Source organism: Pelecanus crispus, chromosome 2 (genome assembly GCF_030463565.1).
Source record: "Pelecanus crispus isolate bPelCri1 chromosome 2, bPelCri1.pri, whole genome shotgun sequence".
NCBI lineage: Eukaryota > Metazoa > Chordata > Aves > Pelecaniformes > Pelecanidae > Pelecanus > Pelecanus crispus.
Window position 1 is genome coordinate 60,377,187 of NC_134644.1, and position 21,975 is coordinate 60,399,161.

At 44.3% G+C, this 21,975-nt stretch overlaps 1 protein-coding gene across 2 annotated transcripts in view; it reads right to left on the reverse strand.

Moving 5' to 3' along the window:
• EGFR (epidermal growth factor receptor) overlaps positions 1-12,820 on the reverse strand; it is a 43,736-nt gene extending 30,916 nt beyond the window's left edge. Inside the window, exons 1-10 of one of the 2 annotated variants that reach the window (XM_075706257.1) lie at positions 12,674-12,754; positions 10,639-10,825; positions 9,793-9,927; positions 7,971-8,039; positions 4,907-5,025; positions 3,346-3,487; positions 2,343-2,459; positions 1,649-1,775; positions 1,476-1,549; positions 183-273 (exon numbers count right to left, since the gene is read on the reverse strand). In XM_075706257.1, coding sequence (XP_075562372.1) covers positions 183-273; positions 1,476-1,549; positions 1,649-1,775; positions 2,343-2,459; positions 3,346-3,487; positions 4,907-5,025; positions 7,971-8,039; positions 9,793-9,927; positions 10,639-10,825; positions 12,674-12,754 — 1,142 coding nt within the window. Of the gene's footprint in view, positions 1-182; positions 274-1,475; positions 1,550-1,648; positions 1,776-2,342; positions 2,460-3,345; positions 3,488-4,906; positions 5,026-7,970; positions 8,040-9,792; positions 9,928-10,638; positions 10,826-12,673 lie in introns of both variants that reach the window. The other variant, XM_075706258.1, reaches the window with a different exon arrangement.
• Between the last annotated feature and the right edge of the window lie 9,155 nt (positions 12,821-21,975).

A 21,975-nucleotide genomic window follows, 5' to 3' on the forward strand; every position in this document is an offset into this window, starting at 1 on the left:
ATCCCCCCAGGGCAAATCATCTACTGCTACACCGATGGTGCTCAACTCCTTGCAGGCTTTTTCCCATTTTGCATCAGTTTGGGGACGCCTGCGTCTCACTGCTTGGTACCTTGATGCGCTCAGACAAACGCACCTCTAAACAGAGTTTCTTTTACAGTTGCTCTGGCACATGATTTACTTACTGTTGCTTGGTTCTGCCTCGTATAATCTCCAGATTTTCAAAAGCATAGAGATCAGTAGCATTATCGGGCCAAGCCTGAATCAACAAAAATCCTGAAATGAAGAAAAGAAGATTAAAAAATAATAATAATAATAATAATAATAATAATAATAATAATAATACAAGCGTGGTCAGTATTGGCAGCAGAACCTCCTCCTCAAGCTCCTCCTGCGCAGGGAGAAGGCGCTTGTGCTTTCCCTATGCTTATCAGAGAATCTCAAAGTGAAACATGACATTTTAGGGAGCAGGGAGATATTTTTAAACCCCAGTTTATAAACAGTTTACTTCTTAGCCCACCACAAGGGCTTAGGAGCGCAAAAGATGAGTGTGTTGGTGAGCCGCACATCCTGCCACACTGAGCCACCAGTGACGACAGCTCTTGCCAGCAGATACTCTGGCTGAGAGTCTGCGGGAGAAAGGCATCGCTCCATCTCATTTGTGAGCCACCCTCAGGGAACAGAAAAACTGAAAAGAAAGCAAAAATGGAGCAGAACAGACAGCTGCTCGGAATGGATTTGTTAAGGGAAGCAGATTTCCCTGCTCAGCCGAGGTGCTCGGGAGGAGGGGGAGAATTTGGGAAACTGCAGGCTGCTGTATGAAGCTCTGAGGTTAGTCATTGCTACCCTGAAGGGAACCAGACAGGTAAAAGACAGAAAGAAAAGGGGCACTGGAGTCACGTCTGCAGACCCAGCTCTGATGTTGCACTCATTTTATAATGGGCCAAACAAAATTGCTTTTAATTGATAGTTGGTGCAAGACTTGGCTCCGCTGGCCACTTTGTGCTTGTGGAGACACATTCACCCCAAGGAAGAGCTCTTCAGGCTGGAGAGGGTGTCTCCGCAAGGATGATGCAAGCCACTGAGCACGCTTCCCTAAGGAGCTGCTGAAAGGTTTTCCACAAATAGAAACACACTTGGCTTTTTTTAGCCAGAGTGGCACGCCTCTGCATCACCACATACTTCTTGGGTGGCTGAGGATCTCCTCTGCTTTTACTCTTCGCTAGGGCTGACAGTTCAGCAGAAGGGATTGTCTGGCCAAACAACACATCTTGGATGGGATGCCAGTATGGGTTATGTTATGGTGGTGCTGGCAAGGTGCTGCTGACCACCTTTGTGAAGAGTGACCCCTGGTAGCTCAGAGACAGAAACCGTTTGCTTGCACTTCTCTTCATGCGCTTAAAAAATTTCCCTCCTCTCCCTTTGTGTTTCGGGCAGTACCAATCAGAGACCATCACAGCTTAAAACCTATTGCTGACCTGATATTTCTTTGACTGTTTTGAAGACATCCAACTTCTTGGGGTCCAAGGGTAGGGTCTTCGTGAAGGCATCGCTGAAAAACACAGAATGAGAAATTGGGAAAAGAATGGCTCATCCTGAATTTCTCCTTAGTTCTTCTCCTCCAGTGCCAAACGACCAGTGGGCAACTCACCCTAGAAATGCAACTGGGAGAATGCTGACATCCCCGTTGATCTTCGTACAGTTTTTGAAGGAGTCAATGTTTGTGGCATTTATGGAGAGGATCCCTTTAAGTTCACCTATTCCGATGCCGTTGCACACTGTTAAAAGAGAGATACAAAAGTCAGGGGGAAGAAGAATGTAGGCCAATCACATGGAACGGAATAAACATGAAGATGCCATTAGTCCAGAAAGCACTCCCGTATGGTCAAACCTATCACTGTAACATGAGTTTCATAGATCATTTGACTACTTCTGCTTTTCAGAAAGCACCACAGGACAAACACTTACTGCTTGCCCAGCTATGCAGCTCTGGTCCGACCATCTCTGCACACAGGCTCTGGCATATGCCCATGTCTCTCTTTCTCCTATTTTTCATTTTATTCCCCTTGACAAGATACTGGGAAGGACAAATGAAGGAGAAGGCTGATGTGCAAGATACACATGCACATAATGCACAGATTATCTACTGTACTTGTGGTGTATCCCAGTTGGAGAGCATGCTCCACAGCCATGTTTCCTGATCAAACCACTTGTCAGATCTCCAAACTATCACTGGATATTTATTATTGAATTTGCGTGTAATTAAGGTCAGAACTCCATGTACTTTTTCTACGTAGTTACGTATCATCTCAAAGCCTTACTGGTTTATTCCATGCTTTTCATACCTTTGCTGCATAACCCATCACACTTTTTACACTTCCGAACACCGTTTTCTTCCACTTCATAAGTATCAGTATTGCACGAGCGAACGCAGGAGCCGTGGTCTGTCACCACATAGTTGTCTGGAAAAACAAGGATACAAAGGTCATTGAAATACAAGAGGGATGCATTGGGGGCTGCACAGGCACTTCAATACTAGGTAGAAAAAGGGGGTTTGAACTTTTGGCATACTTAGCAAAGTACAGGCATTAATTATTAATTCTCATAAACATCCTTTGAAGGTAGACAGTCATACAATGCTATCACCATTGTACAGAAAGTGGAATGGTCACAGAAGGATAAAACAACATTGCCAAGGTCAGGCTGTGCAGCAGTGCCATAATCGGGATCAATACATGGCACCTCTGATCCCTCACCTTCACTCACTCTTCCAGGCTAAGGGCCAGGCAGAGCAATGGTCAGTCTCAGAAAGGGATATCAGTTCTGTAATCTAAACCATCTCTTACATATTAAGTCTCAATGGGTTAAAAAAACCATGGACATGGAATAGCAGGAAAGAAAAAGCAAGCATCTGTAGAGGAAGCAATGATCACAGGCCTTGAGCGGGAGTCTTTGAACTAATTACTTTCTATCAGTCCTAATTAAGAATAAGTTAAGAGTTGATAATGCTTTGGTAATCCACAGGATTGATCCCATATGACTTGCTTGGCTGTTGTTTTGATGATTCTCATAAGATGTTTTTTGTCCCCATCAAGAGAAAAATCTTCAGAAGTCAAAATTTAATGGTTAAAAATCAGGGAAGGTGATGGATGCAGCCAGTCTGAAGCAGCTGTTGTCTTTACCAGCTATTCTTTCATTTTTGTCACCTGTTCCCGGTTCCCACAGAAGCTGAGGAGAACAAGAAAGTGCTCTTGCACTTGGCCATAACACAGAGGGATGACACAGGTCCCCTCCCACTTCCCTCCAACCCCCCACCTCCTCTGTGGCTGCGACCCGAAATTAACTTACGTGGACATTCCCTCACACAAGTGGCTCCGAAGCTGTATTTTCCATCGGGGTTGACATCCATCTGATAGGTGGTGGGGTTATACAGGACCAATGGGGGACATGTGTCCTTGCACGTAGCATCATCCCGAAACTTGCGGCATGCCTGTCGTTGAACAACAGTACCCATTAAACTACCTTCACCTTAAAAAGTGACAATGGTTTCACGTTAGGTCTTTAATAACACTCTGATGAGCTCATCTGTTCCCTGCTTAGCTCTAACGGAAACCCCAAGCACCTACAGGGATGGTCCTTCGTGTTCTGAATGTGAAAGATTGCTTCAGGTTGGGCAATCAAGTTTAATATTTGGAAAAAAAAGAGAGAACACGAGGTTTTCTTGTTCTGAACAAGAAACCTTGGCACTCTGGTGGAGAGCTGCTGGGATTCACGTGGGAACAGGAGCAAATCTGCATGCCTTAGAAGAATTTTCCTTAAAGGAGTAACAAGATCAAGACAAACCATACTTTTCTTGGATGCTTTTTAATAACCTAAATCAAATCAAGTCCTTTCCTGCTGATTCCTGACTTTTCTGGCTAAATATTAAACTGAAGCCATTATATTTGGCTGCAGGTAATGAACAGTTTAGCAGGCATTTATGAAGGACAAGTTGGTTCTTCCAACCTAATTCTGCATTAAATTAATAACCACTCTCTTTCCCCTTTTTTTCTTCCCTGGCTTTCCAAATGAGACAGAATAACTGTCTTCTCTGTGAGCCAGTGAGGGCATCATAGCCATGCAGTTTATAAGGGGACCAGGAATACAGATAACAACAAAACCCAGACCGGATGGTTTCTGTGGCAATTACTCAAGTGTGAATTAATTCAGAATGAAGTGTAGTGCAAACATGGGGAAGAGTTAAAAACACAGTGCGCACCAACCCCCTGAAACTCTTGTAGACAAGAAATGGGATTTTTTTATTCTAAAAAAGCTCCATTTGCTCCTTCTCCCTCCACTGGCCCCAGGTTCCCCCAAACACAGTGCTTTTGCTGCAGGAGAAAACCAGAAAGGGAAACTTTGATTTTGCATCTGAAGTTCAAAGAAATGCAAAAAGAGTGAAGATCCATCACATTTGATTACCCTTACAAGTTCTTGCTTTGGTAAACTAAGATTATTACTGACTACCGTTAAGGAGCACATGGCAAAGCTGTGCTGGCATGGCACTGCACCGTGACGGCAGCTGAGGATCTGGGGACCCGCCTACATGGGGAAGTTGCCCTACAGCAAACACTTAGCTGCTCTGCAACAACTTTGAGCTCACTGGGCTCTGAAAGGCACTAACGCTGGTTTGGCATGTGTTGGGAAGGTCCACCCACAGAGTCAGTAAAGACCAGCTAAGGGTGCTGTGAAGTTCATGTCCTCTTCCCTCCCACTGACCACCCGTGCAGGGAAGCCCCGGGGCACCCTCCAGGTCAGCATCTCTCAGAGGCCTTCTCAGATGAAAGAAGGCTAGAGGACACGCAGCTGAAAGCCTGCCTCGTCGTGCCCAGGGATTTAAGCAATTATGGCGGTGGTGTAGCATCATTACCAGGCAGTCGCTCTCCCGAGGCCCCGTGCACCCTGCAGCACACTGGTTGTGGCAGCAGTCACTGGGCACCTTTCCCCTGCACCGGCCAGAGCACTGCTGGGCACAGATGACCTTTGTTACTGGAAGACACAAGAAAAAAGGAAAAACATGAGGAATGAAGAATGCTTAAGCTGTACTTGCTGCAATGAGATCAAGAAATATGGAGAAGAGGTCTGGTGCAGGATCTGTGCTAGATTTTCCCCGTGAGATGTGTATTCTGTCCTCATATGAGGCCAAAGCTCGGGATGGGTGAGAGCTGGTGCAGGTAGGGGCAAGAAGGGGTTGTGCTCAGCCTGTAATTATCTTGGCTCTTGTGAGGTGCTAAGCACTCTGGTCCCACCCAGCAAACCATGTCCTGCCTAGAAAGAGCATCCAGGTCCCTGTCCCCCACCAAGAAAAACTCCGTGGAGTCATTGCATGTTACAGCTAGGCAATAGAGCAGGATCTGGCTCCATTTTGTTGAGAAAATCTGCTATTATTGGTGCTAGCTTTGGGAAAAACAACACGGCAGGAGAACTGCCAGGACTCTGTACTATCATGGGAAATGGTACATTGTTGGTGTGGTGTTAGGATCGCTTCAATGCCCTAAAAATATTTCTGAAATTTGCAGAGAGAGGGGAGACCCACTCAGCAAACCAATTTCATATGCATATTGTATTATTTTTCTTTAAGATTCATTCCTTGGCCAAATTTTATCTTCATTACTCAACTCCCACAGGATTTGCACCAGTGCAGCAACCCAGAGGAAGAACTGGCCCTGATTCAGCTTTTTGCAGGGAAGCAAAAACTGCCTGCAACATTTTGTTGAGAATCAGGAAATCGTCCCCATTTGAATAACAAAGCAAAGAAAACGATAATCAGAACATTAAAAAAAACCCAGAAATTAATGGCTAGCATGTATTTGTACCAGAGACCCAAAACGGGACTGTTTGTTCTCGACAAAAAAATTACTGATCCGCAGACCCTGGCATCAGACGTCAGAGAAAGCTGATGGCTAATCCACTGCATTACAGCACCCTGAGCATTTCGGCTGTGCACTACAGTAACTGCTATCAACTTTGCAGTTGGCACAAATGAGTTACAATATCATCAGGAATTCCTGTAAGTCTGAAACAGATGGTTGTTAATTAACAGAAAATTATTGGAAAATTAGCCTGCTACAGGGTATATAACAGTGATTTTTTTTGAAATCATATTTCCTATCATTTTCTATTACACACTTTTGTATCCAAACTGTATTATTTCATTTTTCTTGTAGGCCTGTAAGCAAGATATTGTATTTTCAAGGAAACAGATTAGTTCCACAATATGCATTAGCTTCTCTGATAGCAACTCCTCCATTCAACTAGAAACAGGGGAATAAAAGGCACATTGTTCTACACGAGCAGCATTTTGATATCTTTTTTTCATAAGCATCAGCAGGGGAGTTAAACAGCTCGTCACTTTGATAGCTATTGACTAGAACTTCCTGCTGGAAACATACATCACGGCAAACATTTATATTTCATACAGAATATCTCACGTTCGCTGAAGGAGAAAGATATGCATCACCCCAAACTTTCCCACATATGGAAATGTGGGATACATTTTCAGTTGGCCAGATTCTCAAATGCCTCGAGAGGAGAGCCAGAGCCTGCAAACGGTTTTGTTTTATGCACTCCTAGTCATCCTCCTGAAGCCAGCAAGAGTTTGTAAATGCTGGAAGCTTGCAGGGCTGAGACCTGAGGTGTCACAAGCCCCCAGGACAGCTGTGCTGTCTCAGCTGCTGGGATCGACCTGGAAAGGGCTTTGTGTGCACAGCCACTGTCCACCTCAACAGCAGTTCAAGGCATGTGCCAAACTGCAGAACTGACTGAAAAAAACCCTAAGGCTTATACTAAATGAAGGGAGAGAAGCTGTATGTTCCTTTTTGCTTAAGCTCTAGAAGCTGCACAGATTTGGCCTGATACTTGCAAGCAAGAAACAGGTTTAGGTGATCATTGGCAATGGAAAACTGAAGATAGGTTGTTGCTTTCACTTGCATTATGTATAGATCAGCAGTCTTTCCACTGAACTTTCACAAAACCATCAGGAAAGAAGAATCAGAAATAGTGCATTTCCCTACTTCTTCCAGAAAAAGGAAATAATGAAGTATCAAAACAAAGTGAGATGGGCTTCCTCCTCAGCCTTTACTTTAAGACAAATGAAGCCTTGCAAAATCTCAAGCACTTCTAAACGGATGTTTCTGTAACTCTCTTAATATTAGGCAAGCATCCTACCTGCAATATTTTACAGTAAAGCACAGGCAACCAAACTGAACAACCTCACAATACCAAATATCTCTATTTACAAATTAAAAATGGCTATGTATTTTCTGAGTGCCTTCCAAAGGTCCTCTGAGTACAGTATGTAGTGTGATTACCCACATGAAGGTGACTGACACCTTTTGTGTTTACAAAAGAAATCCACCGGGATTACAAAAAGAGGAATTAAAGCCAGCAAAAATCAGGTTATGTTGTTGCTTCTAATAGTAGAAATGAATCCAAAGTATCATCAACTAGCCTGCAGAATGGCTCTGCAGGCAACAGCAGGAAGGCAAACAATTCACCACGCAGCTACTGCATTCTCTCTTACATGGTAAAATAAAGAATAAATGTTCTCAAGTGCAGATGGGAGAAAGTTGTGGGTGACAGGCAAAAGCTTTCAACACGGGAGGCAGCTGCAGTCTCTTCCCTCTGGAGGAACAGCACATTTGCAGGGAAACCCAGACCCAAGTCAAACCACCTTGAGGTTTCCCCTCCAGAAATGGAGCTACCTGGGGTGAGTGGGCATGGCCGTCCTCCCCGCAACTGCGCTTCTGCAGAGCGGGAGGCAGGCCATGTCCCTCCGTGGTGTGCTTCAAGGAGCCCCAGTGCAGCGGCATGCAGAGAAGGATAACTGTGAAACATGTGTCACTAATTTGTGCTTGACAAGTTAGTTTTTCGGTAGATAGAAATTTAGTATGTCAGAGCACACAAGATATTTTTTAATTAATCTGCAGGCTTACATGTCTGGCAGTTCTGTTCGCCAGGGCCCCAGCAGTGGTCTTCTGTGCAGTTCGGATGGCATTTGGGACCTAAAACGCAAGAGCAGAGTATTATACTCTATAAACATGGACAACAACAACATCACGAGTCACAGAAAACAAAGACTTGAGCTTTTCTTCTCGATAAATCAGGGGAGGAAGCACCAATATACCAGTGCTCAAAAATTTTGAGAGCTGGACCTTAAATCCTTATCCTTTGTTCATCTCTGGTTTCCTACGTGCAGTTCTCCACACCTTTGAGCAAGCAAGCACAATACCCACCCAGTCTAGCTTACGAAAGAGGAATATTTTTCCCAGGAACAGGAATCTCAGGTACTGCCTGGCTGGCCCTTGTGCTGGACTTTGCATGCAACGGCAAGTCACCACCAGCTTGCAGCCGGGCATGTGCCAGCTGCTCACTACAGGCCACATGTAAATCAATGTTTCTGAACAATGTAGTTCTAAAAAGAAAAGAAACCCAACTGGATTCACAGGCAACTGCCAGCTACTCTGACCACAAAGTAATTTGACTTGTCTGCTTCACACCCTCCTCCCGCCCACTGCCAAAAATACTCCTCGGCGTAGGACTATGCAGCAGATGGACAATCGACAGAGAGGCAGCAGGATGGACGGACACTTTGCCTGACCTTGAAGGTTCAGTGCTGGGCTCTTCCCCATCCCTCTCTCCTTACTCTTTTCTTTCTTTTTCTTTCACTTAATGACAAGCAAAGTCCCAGAGAAACAACTTATTTTAGATTACAGGATCAGTATTAAACCCATAAATGTCTGTGTAAGCAGATTAATCTGGAATTCACTACATTTAAGAGGCATTTCCTACTAGAGTGATTCTTCCTGCTAACAACACGTGATTCTCTCTCCCCCCCACCGCCCATCAAATAGCTGAACAAATGCCAATACTTGTCCAAGAGTTGATTGATTTGGTGCAGGACCAAAGAACTATTTTTTTTTAAGTTGAAAAGTTAAAGGTTAACATTTCTGCAGTGTTTACAGCCAAACTCCTGTGTTGACTTCTATCATTCGCAGCCCCTTGGTTACAATAGGGCTCCACAGAAAAATATGTCAACACAGAAGTTGGCTATTAGCTCTGAGGCAATTACGCAACTGGATGAAGATAAAGAAAATATGTTTTTCCGCCAGTTTACAGTGCCAGAAATGAAATGCTCAGAATTGAAAATAAACTTTCCTTTCCGTGAAATGACTGGGGATTTTACAAGGGACTTGTAAGGCTGAAAGATTAGGTCAAGCCCACTCAAAGCATATGCTACACAACTTTTAAGTATACACTCTTCTCCTTGCTGATGCAAAGCATCAGATATATCTGTCTGTTTATCATTAATTTTGCAAGGATAATCTGTGCAGCCCAAAACACCGGAGTTTTATGACACTCAGCTTGAGCCTTAGTGCTAAAAAGGCTTCACGTCCCGCAGTAACTCCATGAAGGTACCCATATGGGTCTTCTAGACCAGAGCTTTATATTGTAAACAGAAGATTGTTGGAAAACAAATGGGTGCACATTATTCTGAGCTGTCTTTGAAGAAACACATATGTAGGGTACTGTCTGAAACCAAGAGATGCTTTCCCAAGAACTTTGCTGAGCTATGAGTTAAGGACCTAGCCACCATGAAAAATTACATCTCAGGCCAGTGGCGAAAAAATGAATGGGCTTCCCTTGAACAGGGCTCGATGGCCCTGCACGCAGGAATTGGTGGGCCTGAAAGGTGGGATGTTTGTTCTTCTCTCTGAAATGGGGGAGCACATAGCATTTTTGTAAGTTAATACTCACAAGATGACAGGTTGCTTGCAAATTCAAGCACTGTGAGAGGCTTCTTGTTTGTGTCAATGATGTCATTCCAGAGAACAGTGTCCATGTTGCACAGTTTGGGGTTGTTGCTGATTTTAACACCTCCATTGAGAATTTCTGCCACGGAAGGAAAAAACTGGTAAGTGAAGCAAACTGCCTAAGTCTTCTGTCTCTAATCTAAAGACAGGGAAATAAAACACATGTTTCTTTGCCTCAGTCACACTATGCTGACAGAAAAGGACAATCTGCACGGCACCAGCGCTCCTGATGGTAACACCAGGGTCACACTGACAGGTTCTGGAGGGTTGGCTGCTGTTGGATGCCACTAAGATGCCACTACATGTGGCTTTCTGCCTGGTGCCACCTCCAGAGGCCATTGCACTCAGTGGAGATGGCACTGCTGGTGTGCACAGCCAGGGACCATCAGCCAGAGACTGTGTAAGACCCTAACTCACATATCACCAGCTCCCACTGGAATTTAAGAGAAAATACTGATGTGCATGTGCTAGAATCAAAGAATGCAAAATAACGAGTGGATACCTCTTTGCCATTTTGAGGGACACAAATAAATCTCATGACCCTGTTTATGCTTTGGATTTTCTGGATCTTTCTGCAATGGGAAATTATGAACTTCCTTCATCTTTTGAAGAAGGCTGGCTAGCAGGAAAGCAATTAGAAAACTGGGAAACTAGATTCAGATCCTTGTTTTTAAAGCAGGATTTGATAGAGTATGACTTTGAGAGGAGATCTTCAATCGGATCTTGACACCAATAACCTAACAGTTGACGTTTGCTTTACAGGTGCCTTCACCTCTTGCCCTTGTCTCACCTGATAGCCGTTTCATTGGCAGCTCTCGGAGTCCCTGGGTTTTATTCATGTGGTAATTCGACAAAACTGCCAGGGCATAAGAGTTGTCATACAGCACGTTGCCTCGGATGATCTGGAGGTTTTCTAGGGGAATGACATCCACCATGTTAAGCGCAATGAGCACGTAGCCTGCAACCTCCTGTATCGTCTGTAGGAACAACAGAAGAAACAAGGTGCTTAATCCATAGCAGTCTTCTCAACAGAGTCGCTTTCCTCCTCCCACCCCTCCAATCCACCATCTTTCAATTTTAAGGAACGATAAACCACTTAATCTCATTAAAATATAAATAAATCCAAGAATAAGAAGTGACTATGTGAAAAACTTCGCTGTCTAAGCACGTATAAAATGACACTTAGAGCAGCTACCAGGGGGTCATTCCAAAGGTCCAGCTTACTCCTGTTCTGTCCCCAGGCAAGGGCAAGTGAGGCTGCCTAGGGGATGCAGGAGAACAGGGCAAGCACGTATGATATGACAACCAAGTGTGATGCTTCCCCTGAATATTTGCCCAGCCTCCAACCATTGGCAGCACAGAGATGCCATCTGATTGAGGCTTTTACACTCCCTCTTCTGTGCCCTTTCCCTTGCGGATCCTCCAATGCTCAGCAGAGGGGAAGATTAGGTAACCTTCTCCCTCTTAAGTAATAAATAGTTACAGGACAACAAGAGTGAGGCACTGTCCCTAGATATAGGTTAATTCCTGCCTTGTACTGTGAAATGTATGGATTTCTATCTTCTACAAAAACCACCACAAATGAAAAACCCTCAGGCTACCACTCAGGATATTTTCCTACTCTATGAAGGCCACCAGTGAGTTTTCAAGAGATCTGTTATGTTCCTGGGAACACTGAGCTCCATGGTCAAGTTTTGCTTGGGAAAGAAAAATGGCAATACCATCATATTTGTAACCCATATGACTGAACCATCTCTTTTCTGATGTTCTTGCTTGTTACTGTAATGAATTGTTTTTTTCCTTTTCTTTGTTCCCTGAGAAGAAAAGCTCACACAAAGAGATTACTCCTCTCAAACCAGAGGACTGACCTGTTTATTTGAAGCTTCCATATGAGAGCTCTTGATACCAGGCATACACATATCATGTCAAAAAAACTTCTTCCTCTCCTGCCTCTTTGAAAACCTCCTAATCTGATAACCAGGCATGTGAAAAGCAATGCATTTAAAACATCTTCTTTTAAAAAAAAATATAACCTAAGGTGTGATGCTATTGCTGCTGGCAGCAGCCTGGCAGCGGGGCAGCAGAGCTGTACCCCTTGCCCAGTCTCTGCTCGTGGAGAATCTGGAGGTCCCCATGGCAGACAGTGCTCCTCCCGATGCTGTGGCTGTGTTTTAACATCCATCCCCTGTCTGTTCCCCTCTCAGCTTGCCATGGTCACTCATGCACTTGAGCACAAAACAAATGTTGAGCTGGGAGTAGCCTTTGTGTCAACCGCAGAGGATTGTCTTGAAGATCGCTTGGAGCATCCATGTGGGAAGTTATTGCACAGGACCTGCCTGCTGCTTGGGGTGTGGGGGCTGCAGGCTGGAGAGGCACTCATCACCATGGCAGGGGAAGGTGTCACAGCTTGGAGGGCAGCATAAGGGCCTTCACACTTCAAACTCTGCCATCAGTGGGTTGCCATTCACTTTGCGATTTGCTTTGCCCAACAGCACCACAAAGCCTTTTGACCTCTACGGGGTGAGGCAATGGGTAAGGATGTAATAAAATTTATAAATAAGAAGAAACCCATCTGCATGGCAGCCAGCACAGGTTGGCAGGTACTTGAAAAGCTATTTCTCAAAGTACATGATTTAGTATATAGTAGGGTTGAGCGTATTCTGCAGCCTACAGGTATGCTGAGACTGTGACCTGCAATTTCTCTGACATTAGCTAGCTATGGTTTTGGATCACCACAGAATTTTATAGATAGCTGATCCTTTGCACTTAAGAAATGCAGTAAGATTCCTTTAGCAGTGAAGGCCACATTGGCCAAGAGCACTAACCTTCAGGAAAGAGAGGTCACGATTGTGCTCCACATATGTAATCTCCAGGTTGCTCAGTACCACCTCACAGTTGTTGTACATCCTCTGCAGGCTGGTGAAATGGTCTTCCACATGTCCCAGTTGGGTCAGCTTGTTATTTGTCCCTTGACAAACTGTGGAGGAAAGAATAAAGCTCCATGAAGGAAAGCAAGAATAAGTACAGGGTAAAGACTTGTAGCCCACCTATCTTTACAATCACCACAGTAAGCACAGCATCAGCACAGATTCATAAGAAACAAGAATGTTATCTTGCTTAACCCTAATGGCAATAGTGTAGGGAGCAGGTGACATTTCCCAGGCACAGACATGTACCAGAATTAAGAGCTGGAATAACCCTCCATCACTCTCTGTTAAATAAAAAACTCCAAGATGAGGCTTTCGTACATAAGTAGCACTAAGTTTTCTGTACCACAAACATAACTCGGGTCCTGAGGAGAGGACATTGATACAGTGTCATCAAGCACTATTGAAAGTGGTATGCTGCCAGGTATCACCAAAGGTGATTTCCCTGAGGATCCATTTACAATACTTTGGGGGGCACTGGGTCTCCTTGTCAGTGGGAGGGAGCGGGGGTTTCCTGCAGGACCCCTCAACCTACAAGTCCGGGTTTTAAGAGCAAACTGAACCTCCAGGGCTCACACATCTCTCGCCACTCTGACACATGGGAGGATTGGAGATTCAGGAGATTTCCTCGCATGTTCAGCTTTGGCACACAAATCCACCTTAAGCCTGCTTTGCTGGTGGGGAAGGAAGCGGTGCCATACAGAGCACCACTGACATTACAAACATTTATAATGGCATGGTGGAAAAACTAGTCCCCCCCTCAAATTCTATTACTCAGCTTTACCAAACCTAGAGGAACTGTCAAATTATCACCACTATATTCAACTGCAATAAAAGAACAAAATGCAAACTGCTTTAAAGAAAAAAAACCACCACACACAAGCCTCAGAAACTCTGTACTTTTCCAGTTATTCCCTGGGGTATCTCTACATAGCTAAAATGAAAACTTCTCTGAGTTATGCCAATACAGAGGAAAGGAGAATGATACAAAAGGCAATGTGGCAAAAGACTTCAAAACACCTTCCAGGTGGAAAGCTTCAGCGCAACTTTGCTCTTCAGTGGGAGCACAAAGAGGCTTTTACCTCATAATCACTGTAATGCAACCTAAGACTAACCTCATAGCTTTCCATAAGACACCAAAAGAATTGCATTTTTTTAACTCAGAGAAAAAAAGAAATGAAATTATACTTTTGTAGAGCAACAATTCCTAGACACACCAGTCACAAACCGGAACACCATTGTGTGGGTGCTATAAAGCAAAAAACAAAGACTCTTGACAAACCTGGAAACAAGTTTCAGAGCTAGTAACATAAGACAACACCTGTTGAAGATTTACCAAACAATTGATGTTTTATTAGTAGGGAAAATAACTTCATAAGCAGTGATAAAACCACACTTATCAATTGTCAAAACCATTCACTGAGCATGTGTTACTTCTCAGTACAATCATCACCATTAAGGAGCTACAGTGATAACAGATTAAATACTCTTTGTCCATGTTTAAAGCAAGGCTATTCACTCACATTCCTCAGTTTTTTCTCATTATACATCTAGATAAACATTATGGTGTTTGGGATCAGACTGGCAACTGCTAGTAAATGGGGACAGTTTAACAAGGGCTGTGATTACCCCATCTAAGCTGCTGTTACTACAGGAACATCAAGTGTACAAAATGACCCTTTTTTACATTTGCCTTGAATTTCTCTAATGGATGAGAAATTCCTAAGCAGAATTTTCTCTTCCAGTTTCAAACTTAACTGTTCCAATGTGCTCGTGATTAAAATCAGCATGTGCATTCTTCCAACAAAGGAAAAAGCCAATAACAAAAGATTCTCAGATGGTTCAAAACCTCAGCTTGGATGCTCAGCTTAGGCATCTCAGATCTGATCCATAAAATGGTGTGATTTTGAAATGTACTGGAATACAATGCAGAAGCAGGTGCAGTTTAGACCGCTTAGAGAAATGAAGACACGTAAGTCAGCCTGTTCTGGTCTTCAGGGTCCACAAATGGCCTCATGGTCTCACTGTACCCCCGTTGTTAAGAGCAAGATCTGCCCCGGTACTTGAGACAGGCCCTGTGCAAAAGCTGCAGTGCTTATGCTACATCTGAATCAAAGGAAGGGTGGAAGGAGGAGCCTTCTGTGGCGGCATCCTCCTAGCCACCCATACCCACCATCGACCCAACATGGTTTGGCACTGGTGGGATTGCACAGTCCAGCTCACTGAAACAAGCCCTAGGAGAAACTGCACACACTTGAAATTGTTTCCCATGGGTTTGGACAAGTGCTGGAGCTCTAGACTTGGCTCAGCCATCCCGAGAAACACAGACTTTTACACTGCTTTCTAGGTCAAGGCCAATGCAGCAGGTGGAAAGTGTGGTTACTCTTGCACTTCTCCCTCTCCCTCTCCCTCTCCCTCTCCCATGGGGCTGCTCAGTGAACCATGCCAAAGAGTTGATCCAAGCTACAAATACTGCAGAACAATAAATAAATAAATGGACAGAGGATATTTTTAGCTCAGGAAAGCTCACTGATTTGGTTCACCATGGCGCCCCATGAACCGCTGCATTGGTGGAAGCAGGTCCGAGGACAGTGAGAAAGCATGATCGAATAGTCAAGAGAAGGAGCTTGCCAGCTGGTGAAGCTGCAGAGGGAAAACCAGACATAAGGAGCTCCAAAGAGGCTTCAGGTTGGTTTTCCAGGACCTACTTTCTTCCCCTGTTCTGTGAGTAGAGAGTGCTTTGATGACTCTCTACCAAAGCTGTCTTAAGCCACATGCAAAACCACTTGACCCCTCCCAGCAGGCTTATCACATCCTCTACGCAGTACACAAAAGATGTGATATTAGTTAAGATCCGGAAAGCAAAAGAAAAAGGGTTGCTTCTGTTAGATATCAACAATATATGGCTAGCATCGGACTACCCTGTAGGAGCTTTCCCCCTCATGCACAATTTTTTGTTTGCTCGAAGAGATACAAGGCCAAATCCTTGTTTGCTGCAAAAGGATCTAAGTACATCCAAAAAGTGAACTTCATCACAGCAGTATTTACCAAATGAGAACCTCAGTCATAAGCAGTGTATGCTGAGCAAATAAAACCCAAATCAAACAAAACAAGCTAAACCCTTGCAGCAGTATTACTGAACTCAGGCAAAGGTGCTGAATAATTTTCCAACTAGAACATTTGGAAATAAAAGAAAATGGCCTGCTTGCATCTGATGAATGCCATTTCTGCAATTTCTTTGCTTACAAAAACCGTGTTCTGAAAACATACATGCTATAATTATCCGTATATAATACTACAGTGTGAATGCCATTCTGGCCAGAGGGAAAAGCACAGACAATGCGGGGCTCGCCTCGCTCCGCAGAGTTTTAAGTGGGACGTGCATGCATGAGTGGGTGGATTATATTATGATTTAACCTCTATTGAGCTTGACCTATTTGCCCTCCAAAGGACAGATTTTGATGCCACATACATTCATTATATACTTTTGTTTCAATGTGTAGCTAAGCCAGCACTATCCAGGTTTAGGATTCAGTGGCGGCTATGGATACTTACATGGTACTGCTGGGGGCTGTGGTAGTATGTACCACATAATATATGTCCCATGTGGACACTTACACATGGCTGCAGCACATTTTCGTTATAAAGGAGAGTAAACAAAAAACAGAGAAGTTTCCTGATGAAAATTCAGGGTGAGAATGTCCCTGACCAGTAGAAAAGCTGAGATCCAGAACTGAACTTCAGGGCATGGGCTGATCCCTGAAAGACGAAAGCTTTGCTCTTATCTGTGATATTAATACAATACAAATAGAACTAGTCTGGAAAGTTTTGACACAGAGAGGATGTCCCAGGAGGCCGCCGTCTGCAGCAGTGCTGAGAGCGGGGCTGCCTGCTGGGAGCATGAGGCTCTCCTGCCCCAGCCCAGGTGACCCGGCGGACCCCCAGAGCCCCAGCCATCACCCCTGTGATGTGGAGGCAACCCAAAAAGTCTGCAGGGCAGCAGCATAGGATTACCACCACAAAGCATTTTATTTCTATATGCCTTTGCTCTTAGCACTAATGCTGCGCTTCCTTAATGCCAAAGTAATACTGATCTTGCATCAATTACGTATTACCTCAACAGACAACCTAAAAAAAGGCAGATATTGCTGAAATGAGCCAAAATGTCAGGTGCTATGTAAGACAGCAGTGATCAAAGAGCTGAAGAAAGAGGCACAGAACTGATAGATGCAAACTTGCTGAATTTTAGTGCTTCTGAAAAGTGCAGGGTTGGCTGCCCTGGATACTAAAATCCTCTCTGTGTCCACAGACAAGTTTGCTCCCCTTCTCTGCCTCAAACTTGACTTTAAAGGAGTAGTTCTCGGTGATGGAAACAGGTCACCCTCTGCAACCCTCTCCTTGGCCTTTTTTCTCTTGTGCAGCCCAAAGAGGTAGAGTGAAACCAAAGCATTTCCTAAATGGCATTTTCCACGAGTGATGGTAGGGAGAGAGAATGCATCCGTCCAGCCGTAATGCTAAGCGACTATATTCTCCCAAATCCATACAAGCTCAGATTAAACAAAGTGGTCTCTGCAGCAATTGCCCTGATACAAATGAAATCTCTTTTCATCTTCTCCCCAGAAAATCTGATTACTGAAGTCTGAATCTTGTCATGCATATTTGTCCCAGACTTGAGAAAAACCCTGGAGAATGCTTTGAAACCAAATTACCACCAATCCCCAAATCATCAGCTGTTTCTGTCCATGCTTAGCCTGTGTTAGTCTCCCTGCAGCTCTGACAGACACATCAAAATAATAACTCACAAAGGCAATTTCAGAGACACGCAAGTCCATTTCCATGCTTCATATATCACTTACAACTCTATATGACCTAGCATAATAAATTTATATACTTTTTCTGCATGTGTTCCAGGCATTATTGACAACAATGTAAAACTTGCAGACAAGATATTTGTTTAATCTGCCAGCACATTTATAAATATTCCTCTCTCCTCACACATTGGCAGTAATTTCACTTCTGATTTTTTTTTTGTTATTTCATGGAAGATCAGTACCTTCCTGGGCACTTGGTCCAGATACAAAGCTGGCTCTGAAGGCCAGGGGAGATAATGGCACTTGGTGTCCCACCATCCGTGCTGCCTACAACCAATTCACCTTAACCAGAGAGAAGGGAAAAAAACCTTTCAAGTGAACCGAAGTAACTGTGTAAGAAATACTGCCTGACGTGTCTGTACGGGCAATCACACCATCCCAAAGCCCTGCCCCTTGCATGGGGGATCCTGGCCATGGCCTGCACCTCCATGCTCCTCCCTAGGAGAAAAACTGTTTCCCCTTACGAGGGCTTCCACTGACCTTCACCTAATGGGGCCTCAGAAATTAAATGAAATTCCTTGTGTCATTCAAGCACAAATCTGTACATCAGCTATAAGGGCAGGTCCTGTATAGCAGGTAACTGACTTTAAAGCATTCCCTTACAGCTATCGAACAGATCCACATAACCTCTCCATACTACTGTGGAAACCAGAAAAGTGCAGCTAGTACTGTCAAATGATCAAAATAATGGCATTTAAGCTTACAGAGAAGTACAAGAGCAGACAGGACATTTGTCTTCCTGACTAACAAATATTTCTGATAGAAAGAGAAAGAATCATGCAAGACTTTCTGTAAAGAAAGCAGGGTATGAAGTTGTCAGAGGTTGGAAAAAGAAAGCGACGATACATTTTATGTGATTAACCATTTAAATAGAAACACTCCTTATATTAACCAGTTCCTTAACACTAGAGAGAGATATAATGGAGGAATTTTGGTATTACTGGGTTGAGTGTGTTTTACATACTAAGTAAGAATTTTAAGATGGAGGAAAGTCCATGTGACACAAAAAGAAACCCAAATCTGTTGTGATGTGCTGTGGGAAGTTATGAAAAGGAAAGGAAAAGCTAGGAAACAGGTGAGTAGTACAAACAGTGCTCAGACGCAGGCAGATGTTTCCCCTTGAGAACAGTGGTTGCAAATGCATATGAAGCCTAAAAAGTCCCGTTCCAGCTTAACAGCAGCAGCATTCAGGCACTGGCAATACTGCTGCAGAAGATAATCATTTTTGCACATACTTTCATTTAAAACATCATGAAAAACAGCCTCATGTGGCTGTATTGAGTCCCTCCTCAAACAGCGCGGTTTAGAGTAATACAGTTACTGAGATTAATTCCAACTTTTAGACACACTAGGAAAAAAAACAATGACAGAGCTATTAAAAATACTTAGATGGAAACTGTAATTGCAAAAGTGACCCAAAACCAATGCCGTATTGGAGAGAAAGTATATGCCTTAAGGGAAAGCTTTCCCAGATGGTTTCTTATTTCTATTTACTTGACGAAAGCAACTTTTCCAGCTAAATCTAATTTTAAGTTTCCCTTGTTCCAGTTAGGAGTGGAGATCTGCCCTTCAATGGCAAAAATCATGTCCCGAATTGCAAGGGACATAGGCAGTGTGACAGGTGGATGGCCCAATTGCTGGTGAGCGCCTTCACCTGAAAGAATAAATAATCATATAAAAACCAACTTGCTCCTGAATGAAGACCTCTCCAAAGTCAGAACATTTCTGACAACAACAGATTCAGCCTTATTAATTCCCTAGAGTCCTTTTTTTCTCCTCCCCAATATAATTTAGTAATATTTCTATTTTTCTTCTCTGTTGCCGTTATTTAATTCAGCATGTATCTTTATTAATCCTCCAGATTAAGGCCAGACCGGGATGTGCTGAAATCAGTCTTTCCACTGGCTTCAATGCAAACTGGATGGGGGATTAAATTTTTCTCCTGCTGATGCTGGTGCAAATTTGGAGCAACTACAAGGACAGGGTGGGCTAGCCCAGAGTTTGAGCTTTCCCCTCTGAATGCCTTAGGATAGAACTGTGGGAGGGATACAGATGTTTTCTGTAAATACCGGCAGAATTTCAAAGAAATGGGAATTGTAACCTTACATTTTTCTACAGTTTGGGGAGAGGTTGATTTCTACAGGTGAATAATAGATGGGAATTTTTGGAGGGGGTGTTTCTAGCAGGATACGGAAAGATAACCCTGGTTTAGATCAGTTTTCTTCACACGGCTTTGTCAGTGGTCTGGAAGAAGACACCAAATCACTGCTGAGGATGCCTGCAGATGACACAAACATTGCCAGGGTTCTAAATAACAGAGAGGGACAGATGACCTGCACAGGCTGGTTTGTATAATTTAGGAAAACAAGCCCTCTGAACAACATTATTTGAACTATAGCCAAAGGCAAGGTCTTACATCAAAGACTACAGAACACATAATAGACAGAAAACGGGGTGCTGGGATGCAATCGGCCTGAATAGGACTTGGGCATAATAAGGGGTGACCAGCGCATTGCTTGACGCAACAGAAAACCACAGCCACTGGGTGCATCGGCAGGAAAATGCTGAGCTAGGGGAGGCAGGAGCCGGCATTAATGACCAGTGGTGACCCGGCACGCCCAAGAGTGGCAGCCTCTGCACTAGAGGGCTCTCCTCTCCTGGCAAAGTGGGTCCTGCTGGGCGCAGCTCCCACTCCCAATGGGACTGGGATGCTCCACTCGGGCTTCAACCCTTTCTCCAAGCCCATGTCCCCACCACGTGGACAACAGCTAGTGCAGTATGACTTGCCTTGAGTTTTGCAGGCTATTTATTGAGAGTGATGGCTGGAAAGTGAAGCTCCCCAAGATGTCGTCACCAGCAGCTAGGCTGCTGCTGTTGGGTTGTTCCACCCACTGGCACCCTTTGGGGAGGCTGCTGTAAAGGAAACCAACATCTTGTGTGGGGCTTCCTCTGTTGAGCTGTTGCTCAAGGTTAATGGCCAGGTCTATCATAAGTGCAATCAAAACTCAAATAATGAGTTGTTCCTACGATTTATTAGTGAGGAAAACCCAAGCATAAGGAAACTTCGTATCTATTAACTGCTATGCAAACATACGCACACACATATACACAAACGATAACAAACAGTTTATAAATTTTATACACGCCACTTAATAAATTTTGTACAGAAAACCACACAGGCACCTTCCCCCCGCCTTTTTAACCATCTTTATAGAAAGTCAGGCCACACTGACTGTGTGTTTTGAAGTCGACATCGACTTTGAGGTCCCCCCCAGCCCTGAAGTTTCTCCACGTGACCCCGATGGAGCAGGGTGACAAGCTTGGCCCTACAAATCTATCAAGTCCAGGATGGGCAAAGTGACAAGTTCATGCCATAGCTTGCCATTTTTAGGCCCACAGTTCCTACGTACAGCAGAAAGACTGAAGGTGGATGCTCTAAGGTGCAAAACAAGTCAAAACACCAGCCACGGCTTACACATCTAAGCAGCATACAGCACAGGGAAACACAACCGAGTGCTACAGACAGGAGCAAGACTTTGGAAACCGCTGTGGAGAAAATCGGGGGGGGGGGGGGGGGGGGGGGAAGGGCAGAGTTGGTGGTATATTGGTAACACTGGATGGAAGCATTGCCAGCCCACTTATGCTGGGGTCCTCCAAGAGAAAGCATCGCCCATGCCTGTGTTTCAGGACAGTGATCTTCATGCTGTGTGAAACCCACATACTGACCAAAGTAAGTTTGTCTTGTACTGTGGAAGACAACCCCAAATAAGACCATGCAAGGGGCAAAAGACCCTGGTGTCAGTCCCAGCAGGCTCTGTGCCCTCCAATGGTTTCCCCCAAGGATGGGCCCACCAGGTAGCACCCAGCCTCTGGCTAACAGTCCATGGCTGCAGCCCTCCTGCCCTCCAGCTCCATGCACCAGCAGAGCTACTATGCCCATCACAAAAAAGCTGTATGCATCTACCGGGCAGAGCTCTGGAGTGGGAGAAGGGCCATCACTCAGCCCCATCCACACGAGGTTCAGGCCCTGGGAAATGGCTCAGAGAAAGCCAACGGTTCTTGTCATCCATGGTGAATTTTGTATTACCATGTTGCTGCAAGTGGTGTAAAAGCCTGTGTAGAGCACAGCAGCAAGTGGCTGAGAGACCTCCGACAGTGGGCATGGCTCACTGAGCTTTTAATCTGGTGAGATGTGTAGCAGGGCTGTGGCATCTCAAGATCTACACTGGGATATTTGGGAAAACAAGTGGATGATAACAGATATGTGAGCCTGTCCTAAAGAAATTACATTCTTCATTGTTGTTTGTTCTGGCAATATCTACAGATTTT